Here is a 13,997-nt window from a genome sequence, read left to right as displayed (position 1 = left end):
CTTTTTATATTTTCTATCATTTTCATTCATTTCATTTTAATGTTTTGCATTTAGTGCTTATTTTGGGTTGGTCTATAGAGACGTAAACTATTTTAGTTGAAGTCTGTGACAGTGGCGTGTAAACATTTTCAATCTCTTTTATTGATCTGTCTACTCCATTGGTTTTGAAATCAAGACAAACTCACACACACACAGACACAAACACACACACACACACACACACACACACACACACACACACACACACACACACACATACACACCTCGGACCCTGAATCCACAAACCCACCCTGAGAGCTGGCAGTTGCCATGGAAATACCCTTCCCTGATGCAAGCAGTTGGACAGAGCAGGGTGGAGATTAGATACAAGAGGAAGGGAGGAGACTTCCTCTGTCGACTTTGGCATTAAGATTGAAACACTGAAGATTAAGTCCATTTAATCCAATGACGTATTGGCTTTGCGTAGGCCTCTCAATACCTGCCCAACCACAAGCATTACCTTACACGCATAGAAAGACTTTGGAATGCCTTTCAAAGTCACTGTAACCTTTGATGCTTGTCATAGATCATCTACTGTAGCACATAGGAGAATTGATCATGTTAATTCATAGAAAGGTGGGACCATGTCTACGCACATTCTCTTACAGTATGATATCACAATTCCTTCAGATCAATCTGAAGAGATATCGGATACCAGTGTAATCGGCACATATATTTGATTAGCCTTTAGAGTCACCCGTGCTTGCAACACCATAGGCTGACAAGGCCAGAAGTACCTTTAAGTGTAATCAATTACTCTTGAATGCATAACATTGGGAAAATGTTACAAACCGGACGTGAAAAGGGTAGAACAGTCATTCCAGCGGATGTTGACGGCTCTCCTGAATGCCAAAACGGACAAATAGACTGAAGCTCAGCTTCTACCCTAGGGCCATTCAGGCCCTGAACACAGCAAAGACCTAGGTTCTAGGCCCTGGACAATCTAGACAATTTGATGGCAGCTACTAGATTGTAAACATAAGTGCAATATTGAAATACAACTGTGAACATTTCAAACCTGCTAACTGCGACACTTTAAATGAATGTGCAACAATACTATGTGCAATATGACAACCCTTGTGTACATAAGGCTCAGATCTAGGAAAAGTTAGGATATTTATAGCATAGCATAGAGTACAGCACAGTGTTTTACTTTATTGTATAGTATAGTAGTATAGTATAGTAGATAGTGTACATAGCCTTTATTTATGTAAACCAGCTCTTTTCCCTTTTTTATTTTACCCTTGGCCCTCTTGTTTAGTCTTTTTTCCAAGCACCAGGGGAGCCCCCCCCCTCCTAAATTTCATTGTATGATACCTGTACTGTATTAATGACAATAAAGACCATTAATTCATTCATTCATTCATTCATTCATCATTCAAAAAGGATGACACGGGGCCCTCATGTATCAACTGCCACTAAGTGTTCCCTCTCCTCTATCTCCAACAGATCACTCAAACAAAATGTCTGACATGGCAATAGATGACGAGGATCTTGACCTCCCAGTCAGCCACACAGGTGAGGGGGGGGGGGGGTGCTTTTTGATGATTTTCCACTTGTTTGCTATCTTGTGTATAAGAGAGTTTGCAGTGGGCAGGAGGGGCCTTATCGACTTAAATGTCAATCTCAAGCACGTTCATGTTTAATCGGAGCTGCATCATCTACTGTATGCTGTGAACTTCCTATTGTTCGTCTGGGCTTTCATATTAGGCTTGTTAGATTGTTACAGTATGGTATTATTTCATTGACTACTATACAGTAGGTGGCAGACAAATGACAGCATACATACTACAGCCATGGTAGAGAGGGGGTGAGCAGTGTTGAGAGACAGCTCTGTAGTGCTTTGGCAGTTTGACAATCGCTCTAAGCTGCTTTATTTACCTGCTCTTACACAACCAATGTGCAATTAGAAGACAGCCTTAAGGGTCTAGTTTAGGCTTTAATCCATCACAGGGATGCCACACGAACCCAAGGACCTACCAGTGACTCACTGCTGCATGTTGTACTGTCAATCACACTGAGGCTGTTTTACTTGTTGTTATTTTCCCTGACTTGGAGTTGGAGCCCAAAACAAATAATATGGCCTCCGCATTGCTCCTGGCATCAATCCCATTTTGTTTGGGGGGGGGGGGGTATTTTCAGTCTCATTTTGGTGTTCCATAAGAATACAGTACAACATCAGTCACTGAATAATTTGAGCATCCAAGAGGGCCACAACTGATGATATAAATATTCTACATGAAATCAGTATTTACAGTGTTAAATCATAAAATCACGGTTGTATTGTTTTTACAGTATATTCCACCTAATGATGATGATTGAATGCCACAACAATATTGCATTGACTAATTGTTGTATTGATTGATCAAGGTCCAAAGGGAGTGATCAATGACTGGAGGCGGTTCAAGCTGGAGAGTATGGATCAGGAGTCCCTGCCCCCCAGCAAGAGAGAGCTGCTCAGGCAGATGTCCTCCCCACACAAGCCCAACGACGACCCCAAAGGACTCAACCGCAAGGTCTGTCACATTGGCCAATATACAGTATATAGTATGCTGTTACAGTACATGCACACAAACCAGCACATGCTTGCAAATGTCCAGACTAGAGGTGTCGACTCATTTAATCCAGATGGCTAAGCTACTCTATACATAGGGTTTGACCCTAACGGCTCGAACACACACACCGCCAATGTGAAGCTCAGTAGCGTGTGTTCTTTTCATTTTGGTTACCCATGTGAACGGGTTAGAGCAGCCATACAGTGCACGTGAGATGCGTGTCTCAAGCGTGGGTTGAGCCACGCTGGCTGCCGCGACACGCTATCTAGAGATTAGGACTCTTGCCTATTTTTTTTTTACGTGTGCCGCCCGCACGCGCAAAGGCAAAACTGTACAAAGATAGGGCTGCCAGCTAGCAGCTTCTCAGTTAGAGCTGCAGCAGAAACGCTGCCAGTATGGAAGCCGCAAGCGTAAAAAGCTGCAGCAGTTCCGCCACGCCACACACACGCTGCTGAGGTAGAGGTCGGCGGTGCGTTCGAGCCATAAGGATATCTGTGATCACTAACTTGGTAGACTGCACTAAAAACAGTAGTGTGTAATGGTACCAAGCATTTGAACAGTGCATTATTACCAGTAAGGTTATTAGAACACTCTCCATCATGCTTTCAGATGAGCGCCCAGGAGTACGAGCTGATCAAGGAGGAGGACGAGAAGTGCTTGAAGAAGTACCGCAAACATTGCATGCGGGAGATGCACGAGCGCCTCAGCTTCGGGCCCAGGTTCGAGGGGGTGTACGAGCTGGACAGCGGCGAGGCTTTCCTGGAGGTCATCGAGAAGGAGCACCGCCTCACCGTGGTCGTGGTGCACATCTACAATGGTGAGGTCAAAGGTTGCGAGGAGCTCAACAACTGCCTGGACTGCCTGGCCACAGAGTACAACAGCGTCAAGTTCTGCAAGATCGATGCCGTGGCCTCGGGCGCCAGCGAGCGGTTCTCTAACGATACTCTGCCCGCCATGCTGGTGTACAAGGCCGGCGAGCTGCTGGGGAACTTCCTGGCGGTCACACAGCACATGAACGAGGAGTTCTTCGCCACGGATGTGGAGGCGTTCCTCAACGGGTACGGCCTGCTGCCGGAGAGGGAGGGGCCCGGGGAGGACAACGATGAGGAGAACACGCCTGATGTGGAGTGAGAGAGAGAGAGTGAAGTGGAGAAGCGGTTAAGAGAGAGTGTGTTGAGGAGGAGGATAGAGGTTTAATATGCATGCATCTGATATTAAAAAAGAATAAGTTGAATTATTCTTCTGGGTATAACAGTGTAGCAAACACACACAGTCTCCACTGATGTCACTAGAAGTGCTTGAGCATAGAGGGTTTGTCCCCTAACTGAGGGATTCATTCCCGTCCAGTCTGTGAAAAAATACCTGAACAGACTGATTATGGAAGGCCCTTGTACAGTATGTGGATGTATATATACTGTATTTTTCATTTGTAATAGTCACAAGGCATGCTGGGTTTCAGTTTTACTCTTTTGGTTGTATGCCAAAGCTATCCCTAATATTGTGTAAGGAAGGAATACATTTTGTTTTGTTATGATTAGGAAGTCACATGAGGTGTTGACTTGTACCAAATTGAAGTTGTTTGTTAGCTGTCTCTTTTTTTCAGGGGTCACATGACAGATGGTTGTATGGAAGAGTAAATCACATTGTTGTTATTAGTACAGTGTAGAATACTGTTTACATTAATTTCATTAAACTATCTTAAAAAAAAAAAGAAAAAAGAAAGCACACTTGTTCATTCATGAATATCCATTTCTTATTGCCATATTAAAAACACCATGCAATTGTGTAACATTATCAGAATGTTCTGGAGGTATCCTTATGGTTGTCAGCTGGGAGTAACTGAGTCTCCCTTTACATAAACGTATAACACTACTGTACCTGCCCAGGCAATGGAGATGAAAATGTGCTGTTTAGCTATATCTGGTACAACACATCACATGTCAGCTTCTAAGATACAGTATATGTTTTCTGTTATATAATTATTGTCTCATAATAAATCAAATAAATGTTTCCCCTCTTCCATACAGTTTGTAGCCAGTGCTGTGGAGTTTGTTACACAGAACCATCTGGTAGAGACTTTTAACATGCCTGTTAAATGAATCATGTCACCACCCCTGAATTATTATGTTTCCTGTGTATTCTTTTGAGGAGGTGGCCTAAAAGTCATGGAAATAACTGACTTGGTTGTCCAGGAAGTCATAATGGATTTGATGGTTTGTATCCTTTTGTGGGGGCTGACTCTCTACCTAATGCTCAGCACTGTACGTTCATACGCACTCTTCCCGTCTGTGTTTGCATCTGAGTGAGAGACTCTAATATAAATTGTGTACTGCAGCTTTAAATAAGTTATGGCGTCCTGTCTAAGATAGTTTAATAAGGTTAAACATTAAAAAAAAAAACATTGGGAGTTCTTTCAATTGCCCATCTTGTCAGACATGTTGTTGACCATTTCATTTCATTAAGACGTCTCTAGACTAGATAAACATGATTTAAAGATGAGAGGAAAGGAAACTATTGCAGGAACATTAAATGTTAAATCAGGAATATAAAATGATATAAAAGAGATAGAGGATAACAGTGATGGGGGGGGAAAGCATCTCTTCCATTTCTGAATGACAGGCTCACACATGTTAAATCACCTTGACATGTAACTACAGTATAAACTTTGACTTGACTTTACAGTGACCCCAGCAGAAGTTGAAAAGTTCACGCCTGAAACAACACAACATAAAAGCATGTTGAGTTATTCAAGCACAGACTCCTATTATTTACCCACAATTTGATATGTCATAAATTAAATTGAGCTGCTTCCTATATGCCGAAACTGACAAGACTTAAATGCATGCACATGAACCGCTGGAAGCGTGATCTTGGTTGAACGGTAGGTCGAACTGCGGTAGAACTGTGATTAAACTGTGGTTGAACTCTAAGGCAAAGAACACAGGGTTGGCTGTGAAGATGGAAGGTACTGTAGGAGATGCTCCACTGAGTTCATAACACAAATGTAGAAAATAAACCCTTGTCGGTCAACAGGTTGGCCTTGTACTCCCTCTGCCTTTGGAAACCTATATTTTTCTATATTCCTATACCTATATTTTCATATATATATATGTTATGGTACATGTGGGAATACGGTACATGTGGGGAAACTAGGGTTAGGGTTAGGTGCTAGGGTGACTTGGTACATGCTGGCATGTCTAACCCTAACCTTAACCCTAACCCTACCCCTAACCTTCACCCTAGCACCCTAGCACCTAACCCTAACCCTAGTTTTCCCACATGTACCGTATTCCCACTTGTACCGTAACATATATATATATATATATATATATATATATATATAACAGTAGAACCACCTTGACCTCTACCATATTATGCTTTATCGTCCACAGCTGGGGAAACAGACTAACATCAGCATTACTCTGAAATACACAATCCTCCATTTAAGTGTCATATTTTGATGAGCAGTTCTTCAGAGATCGTCACTGAGCTAGGGGTAGTGTTGGTCTACTCTAGTGGATAGTGAGTTGGACTTGTGATCGGAAGGTTGTGAGTTCAAATCCCGCCTGAAGCCACACCACTAGTGTGCCCTTGAGTAAGGCACTTAGCCCTCAGTTACTCCAGGGGGGATGTCCCTGTAATTTGTCATTGTAAATCGCTTTGGATTAAAAGTGTCTGCTAAATCGCTAAATTAAAATTGAGCTGATCAGTTTGTGATCCTCTTGGAGGATTAAAAACCTCATAGGAGCCAACGGACCCCCATGTGGATCCGAAGTGATATAAAGAGTTTACCTCGATCAATTCTCTTCATCGATATCACATTTGTTTCACAACTTTGCATGCTATACGATGCCACCATTTTTTTCCCGAGACGGTAAACACGGCCTAAGTCACATCCAGTTTTCTCCAACTGGAGAATGTGTCATGTCCGGTTTCAACGCCGAATTTCCATACCATTGGTCGGCCAACCCAAAAAAATCCCCCCCCCCAAAATTTAAAAAAAAAATCTGATACATGAGAAAGGTCAAAGGTCAAAGATGGTGCCAAAATATCTCCAAATGGCCTAAACATATAGGTGTCCGCCTAAACATACCTGTACTAAAACAGGTACAAAGTTGCATTTGCTCACATTACTAGCATCGACTTTGGCACAAGTACTAATAAGACCCTGGAGTCCTGATTCCTAGATGATTTGGGCTTCGTTATCAGGTTTCCAATGTGATATTCACTGTAAAAGCTGTTGTTTTTTTAGGCGGAGACTGAATTTGAGATGTTTTATAATGTTCTAGCTCTATTTGCTCTGACACAGTAACATAGATTTTGATTCTGACACTTCTACAGCCACCCCACAGGTGTTAGCTTTCATTTGATAACAATATCATTATGAAGGCCCTTGTGATTGTGGATATATTCTATATTCACTGTGGGCATGTCATTTCGAGCAGAAAACCAGAAAAATGAGGTGGATAAGATCTGGTTAAGGCATATAAGTTATTGTGGCTGTCTTGGTGTGCTTCTAAACGTGTGCGAAAGGCGGTGAAAACAATGATGGTTGAGGCTCCCCAACCTCATAGCCAATACTTAACAGACAGGTAATCGACAAGATCTATCTAGATGCATTCATGACCAATATCCTGAACGACGGCTTAAGGAATAGGTGTTTGTTCCTTTTTTTTTCATTTTGGTAAAATTGCATTGAACTATTTTCATTTTTTGTAATGGGACCTCAAAAATCTGAAACACTTATAGGCCGTTTTTCCCTGTATTTTTGTAATTAAAATTAATTTCCACTAAATGTTAGACATGTGTGCAAAAACCTAAGGCACTGACTGAGCGATCATTAGTCAATTACAAGAACACTGTGAACTGTGACACTGACATATCTTCTCTCAGGGGTATAAAGCACAGGTGTTCCTACTGTGCACGCACGCACACCCACTCACACACGCACGCACGCACGCACGCACGCACGCACGTACGCCCTCACACACACACACACACACACACACACACACACACACACACACACACACACACACACACACACACACACACACACACAGTGTGCCTCTAGCTGGGAATGCGTTTCTCTCCAACTGGTCGCGTGTCTAACCTTGATCATGACTTCAGTGAGACCTCCCACAGCAGGTTCCGTGCCATGAGGTCCTCGTGAGGTGCACATGCGTGTCAACGCACATGCGTGTCACGACAGAGTTTCACAAGACGGGCAGCTCACCGCAACTCACTTTGAATGGGTGGCGGCAGAGTAGCCAAAATATCCCCCATGTCTGTTTCTCTGTCTGTCTTGTCTGTCTGTCTTTCTGTGCATCTGGACTCTTTAGCAGGGACGTGTCCCCACTGGCCCGTGTATGGCTCTCACTAACCTTAGTGTTTGTGCCTTGTGAAGTAGGTGGCTGCACGTCATGGTGACATGCTGTAGGCAACAGCAAGTGCTGCATGACATTCCTAGACGAGGTTAGGGTTCATGGGGTGCAGTGGGAGATCCTGGCGTATGGTAGTTTCACTCAAAAACATGAAGGGTGTTTGGGAAGGATGGGAAAAAGACATACTGTACACTCAAATCGAACAAGATATAATATTGCCCATCTGGTAGTAAGATAAGGTCACTTCTGTGTATTATCAAACTGTTCTAATTATATATTTTTCCTATCTAATATACATAGCAACCACTCTCAATCACCCAAGACCTCCTTCCGATCTGAGCTCAAACAATTATTTACCTACGTACATTCAATGATCCCCCCCCCCCCCTCTAGAATGATGGTTGTTTTTCTGTTTGCACTGCAACACTAATGAGGGAGCTTTTGTTGGTGCATGGATACATGGCCTGCAATACATTTGCATTTCAATGTGATGCATTTATCCAAATAGACTTACAAGAAATACATTTGTCTAAGTAAGTGAATCATCTATCCATCAGTCATCATAAGAAACATACATCTATGCTAGGACCAGGGCCCATTGGCAGTCACGATGCTAGAAGAAGGAAGAATTATAATAATTAATTATTTATTTATTTAAAATGTATTTACAGTAAAGAAACTGTACAGGGAAGTAGTGGGATTTTTTGTTTTTGTTCAAATAAATCGGATGGATGAACACACACATGCCACATGAGCCAACAAATATTGGACTGAGAGACTGAGGCAGTATCTAGAAAAAGATACAGAGAGGCAGGGAGTGGATGAAAAGAAGTAAAACATGAAAGAGATGAAGAAGAGAGAGAGAGGAGTAACAGATATCAGAGGGGAGTGACAGAGCCAGGGAGGTGCTAAACAAACAAAAAAACAAGTAAGTAAGTAAGTAAGTAAGTAACATTTATTTATATAGCACAACAATTTACAACGACAAGAGCCGCCCAAAGTGCTTAACAGATAAAATATAAAGAGAAAAACAAGATAAAAGGGATACAGATGAAAGAAAAACAGACAAATTAGAAAAATACACTAAAAGCAAGGTGCAGTACAAATAAAAGTGCAAGGAGTGCAGTGTCAGGAAGGCAGGCTCACCTCAGGTCAAAGGCCAGGGAGAAAAGATGTGTTTTGACTAGTTTTTTTAAAGCCTCAATGCTCTCCGCCTAAGGGCGGCCTTAGAGAAGGCTCTGTCCCCTCTAGTTTTTAATTTAGTCCTGGGGACCTCCAGGAGCAGTTGCTCAGCTGACCTAAGGGCTCTGGATGGAGTGTGGTGGCGCAATAGGTCAGCCAAGTACAAACAGAAAAGCTGTGACTTTTGTAACCATGGACCCAGGACAACTTTGAGTTTTGTCCGAGACTGTATGTTCTCAGTGATCCACAAATGACGTATCTCTGTGGAGCTGCAGAATTTATTCAGACCAGCATAATGGTTGGAAAACAAATTATTATGAGACACTGGAGGAACGCAGGGGAGCCGTCTTTCCAGGGATGGCTTATGGAGTTGGCAAAGGTGGCAGCATACGAACAAATGTCCTTCAGTTCTATGCACAGAACTGAACAATACACAGCAAAATGAGGAGGCTAGTTGACAAATTGGATGAGTGATGAATGTAATCTATGGGTGCTTTTTTATTTATTTTAATTTTATATTTTGTTATTTTCTCTGTATTATTTCTGTTTGATGAAAGCAAGACTTATTCTGTGATATTGTTATCATTTTATACAAAAGTTGTATAAGTCAAGAAATGTGTTAATTGAAAAATTCAATAAAATACTGATTACAAAAAAATAAATAGGACAGAGGCCTCATAAATGTCTCAGCAAATCAATGGGTCCCTCTAAGAATATTAAATGTATTTGTAAAAGTATACTGTAAACATAAGATAACAAACTATTTTCTTTCATTTCATTGCCCAGTCCTTTTAATTTACAGTAATCCTTAGATTTTTTTTGACTGTGCGTGCAATCCGCCACAAACATGTACTCCAACCATCACTCGGAGAGGAACAGCATGTAGACGAGACAGGCAACCAGGGCCACTCCAGAGGCTACTGCCACACCTACACCAAAACAATAGAGCAGTGAGTATTACTTGCAGGGTAAAGGTAAACGGAAGGAAGGAGGGAGGGATAAAGAGAAAGGAAGTGATAGGGCTTTATTTAGTAAACCAGGTTACCATTGAGAAAGAGAGGGGGTGGTAAAATATGCAGCCTGTGTGTGTGTGTGTGTGTGTGTGTGTGTGTGTGTGTGTGTGTGTGTGTGTGTGTGTGTGTGTGCGTGTGCGTGTGCGTGTGCGTGTGCGTATGCGTGGAGCATGTGCGTGTGTGTGTGTGTGCATGCGTGTGTGTGTGTGTTGGATGGATGGATGGACGGGTGGAGGGTGATGCTCACAACATACCCATGATGATTCTACGCTTTTGTTGCAGCTTGATCACTGGAAGCCATGTGCTGTCAATTCCCTCTTCTGAAGCTGTAGGCAGGAGTAACAGCAGAGAGAGATTCAGTGGAGAATGTCATGGCTTCACTGATAGGGGAAACAGAAACTCAGGGCAAACACCAGGTTGGCCAACCAGACATACCCACGCCTTCCTTAAACACCACTGCTAAGAATGATGAATGTGATCAGAGCCTTGCTATGACCCCTGGGTTTCGCTTTTGAGACATCGTGTCTAATCGTGTCAAATTAAGTGTTGACATCTCAGAGATGGCTGACTCAATGTTGGAGTTATGCATAGCAGAGGAAGGCGAGGCTACTGTAAGTCTATCTATCAAGGCGGGCCAGCCTTTACTGTACAAAAAAAAAAAAAAGATCTGCTGCCTGGAGCCATCCATTGACTTAAATAACTGGTTATTTTTTTCATGCCTCTCTTTCTTTCTGTGTCCAAATTGATGAGTCACCAGTCAACCATTCAGATGTTTGTCAAAACTGGTCGAGACACGGTCTAAACACATACCACGTCTGTGTCATAAAGGCATCAGACATCTGAGGGACTGAAACCGAGGGCCCATACAAAGCCGACACCGGTAGTGAACCGAAAACAATGGATAAGCCATTCCCTGAGTCATCCTAACATTTCCAGTAGTTACATCAGGAGGAATGGACGATGATGGATGGTAGGCTACAGTTTGTGTGAGGAATCTTTCCCTGCAGTGATGTGCAAATATGACACCATGACCCCACATTACAAGGCTGTGACACCACCCTGTCCCTAGAACAGTGGTCAGATTTCCCTGCCAAGTTGTACCTTGGTGCCATTGCAGCCTGCCTTGGACCAGTTCATGGGTGACATGGAGCTTCCCGTCAGGAATGGTGAACCCCACCCACTTACTGATCCTCTCCTGGACGGCGGCCTCCGCTTCCGATGGGAGCATGTAGTCACATACAGAGAGGCCCGTGTGGGGCACGAGACTGGCAAAGACTCGCTGGGCCAGGGGCTGAAAACCCATGAGCGTGTTCACTATGACACGCACATGCACACACGCACACGCGACCCACACGCACACACACACACACACATTCATTCACACACACACACACACACACACACACACACACACACACACATACATACACACACACACACACACACACACACATCACACACACATACACACACATACACACATGCATGCACATAAAATAGCGCATCACCATCGCCATCTAGTGTCGTTTAGTCAGAATCACAGCTAATAAAGGCTCCTAGTAAGGGCATTTTACCAGATATTTGACCAATCTGCGAAGTAAATCGTTACCAAGAAATTTCTTCACCAACGTGTTTCTAAAGGTGTGTAATAACATGTCCTAGTGGGGGTGGTAGTGGAGGTGGTAATGGAGGTGGTAGTGGGGGTGGTAGTGGAGGTGGTAGTGGAGGTGGTAGTAGAGGTGGTAGTGGAGGTGGTAGTGAGGTGGTAGTAGAGGTGGTAGTGGAGGTGGTAGTAGAGGTGGTAGTGGAGGTGGTAGTGGAGGTGGTAGTGGAGGTGGTAGTGGAGGTGGTAGTAGAGGTGGTAGTAGAGGTGGTAGTGGGGGTGGTAGTGGAGGTGGTAGTAGAGGTGGAAGCATTGAATAAATGCTTGCAATCAACTCAGAATCATGAAAAATGCCTAGTTTGACCCCTCAAAAGTTACTCAAGTCCAATTTAAGCATTTTCGAATTTTCGAAAATCGGTTATCGGTACCCCAACATTGAGCAGTTTTTTTATGAGGTTTCCCACAGGAGTTGAATTTCAACCTTTTAGTACATGTTATTACACACCTTTAGAAACACATTGGTGAAGAAAATGTTTGGTAACGATTTACTTCGCAGATTTTCATATGTTTCCCTTACTATCCCATACAATTCTGAAAGTTGTACTGTGTACTGTACTGTACTGTAAAACACATCTAACATCTCAAATGGTGTCTGAGACCATACGTGTCAAGTCATTGATTCTATACTTACCAGCTAAATTATCATCGATCATCAGATGTTCAAAGACGTTTTTGGCACTGCTGGAGACACTCCTCATTATGTCTCTCTTGAGGTACTGTGAAGGATATGACAATAATGACATCGTCCAGAAAGTCAACAAAATGGAGATAGTGGGGAAGGGAGAGGGAATTGAACAAGGACAACATTATCCTTCCCTGTACAGGACACACTACATCCATTTCCAGGCCATATGCAGCCTAGCCTGTGTACCACAGTGGAGGCTGTTGGAGGTCGAAATCAGGGGACGGGGTCATTGTAATGCATGTATGAAGAATGGTATATGTTGGATTCATTCCATTCCATGCATTACAGGATGAGGAATGATGGATATCTGCCTCCACCAGCCTCCCCTGGTACCACCTGGTGTACACCCTGCCACTACACTGCTGCCCACAGGTCCCTACCGTGATGACAGTCTTGGCCGTGACCCTTCCAGCATTCATGACTGCCATGCACGGCAGATGCCCCTTCAGTCTCAGGATGCAACTGCACAGCTGCAGTGATGCAGTAGAGGGCTTCTCCTTCAACTGGCCAGTCTGCAAAATGTCCAGAGAAATTCCTCATTATTCCATACACAGTAGACGTTTACTCTAAACTATTGAAGTCTTATTGTGTACTTCACCAGTTGCTTAACGTTTACTGCCATTTTACTATAGCTAAATAATTGTGCACTTTAAATAATAGTGATACTTACCGTTGGAATCAGGACCTCTGCATGGATCTTTATCCTGGTTGCCTGTGACGTTTTTCCCTAAAAGAAAATAATGTTTGTAAAAACTGTTAGGGAAAATGATCAGAATTAAATTTAACATTCAATGTTCAGTTGTGCACTACACACCTTATTTGGTTTTGTCTCATTGAGGAAACAAACACTGCCTTGAATTTGATCTGCCCACTTCTTCAGCCCTTCCTAAAACATGGATCAGAGGTTTTGTACTGTAAATTTACATGTGTATATAGTATAGTGGATAGTGTACATAGCCTTTATTTATGTAAACCAGCTCCTTCCCTTCTTGTGTTTTTTTTTAAGTTTTTTTTTTTCTTCTTTCCTAACACCAGGGGAGCCACCCCTCCTAAATTTCGTTGGAATGGAATGGACTTTATTTGTCATTGCTACAGTACAGGTACCAAACAACGACATTTAGGAGGGGTGGCTCCCCTGGTGTTAGGAAAGGGAAAAAAAAAACATTTTAGAAAAAGCATAAAATCACAAGAAGGTAAGGAGCTGGTTTACATAAATAAAGGCTATGTACACAATCCACGGTACTATACTGCACAGATAGTCAACTAGGGTTGTCATATTGCACAAAAGTATTTTTTCACGTTATTTTAAAGTGTCACAGTTTGCAGGCTTGAAATGTACATGTTTGTGCCTCAGCACTAGCTGCCATACAATCCGTCCGGACTGTCCTGGGCCCAGAACTTAGGTCTTTGCTGTGTTCAGGGCCTTGACGGCCCTGTGGTAGAAGCAGTTCTTCAGTCTGTTTGTCTTAGCGGCCG

General features: G+C 42.9%; 1 protein-coding gene across 1 annotated transcript; it reads left to right on the top strand.

Moving 5' to 3' along the window:
- Positions 1-1,502: 1,502 nt before the first annotated feature.
- pdcb (phosducin b) lies at positions 1,503-3,725 on the top strand (the record flags this gene model as incomplete). Its single annotated transcript, XM_080528039.1, has 3 exons — positions 1,503-1,557; positions 2,410-2,555; positions 3,204-3,725. The coding sequence occupies 3 exons, from the start codon at positions 1,503-1,505 to the stop codon at positions 3,723-3,725; spliced, it is 723 nt and encodes a 240-aa protein (XP_080384165.1).
- Between the last annotated feature and the right edge of the window lie 10,272 nt (positions 3,726-13,997).

The sequence above is a fragment of the Nansenia antarctica genome (genome assembly GCF_963989245.1).
Source record: "Nansenia antarctica genome assembly, chromosome: 1".
NCBI lineage: Eukaryota > Metazoa > Chordata > Actinopteri > Argentiniformes > Microstomatidae > Nansenia > Nansenia antarctica.
This window is presented reverse-complemented; position numbering and strand designations above follow the sequence as displayed.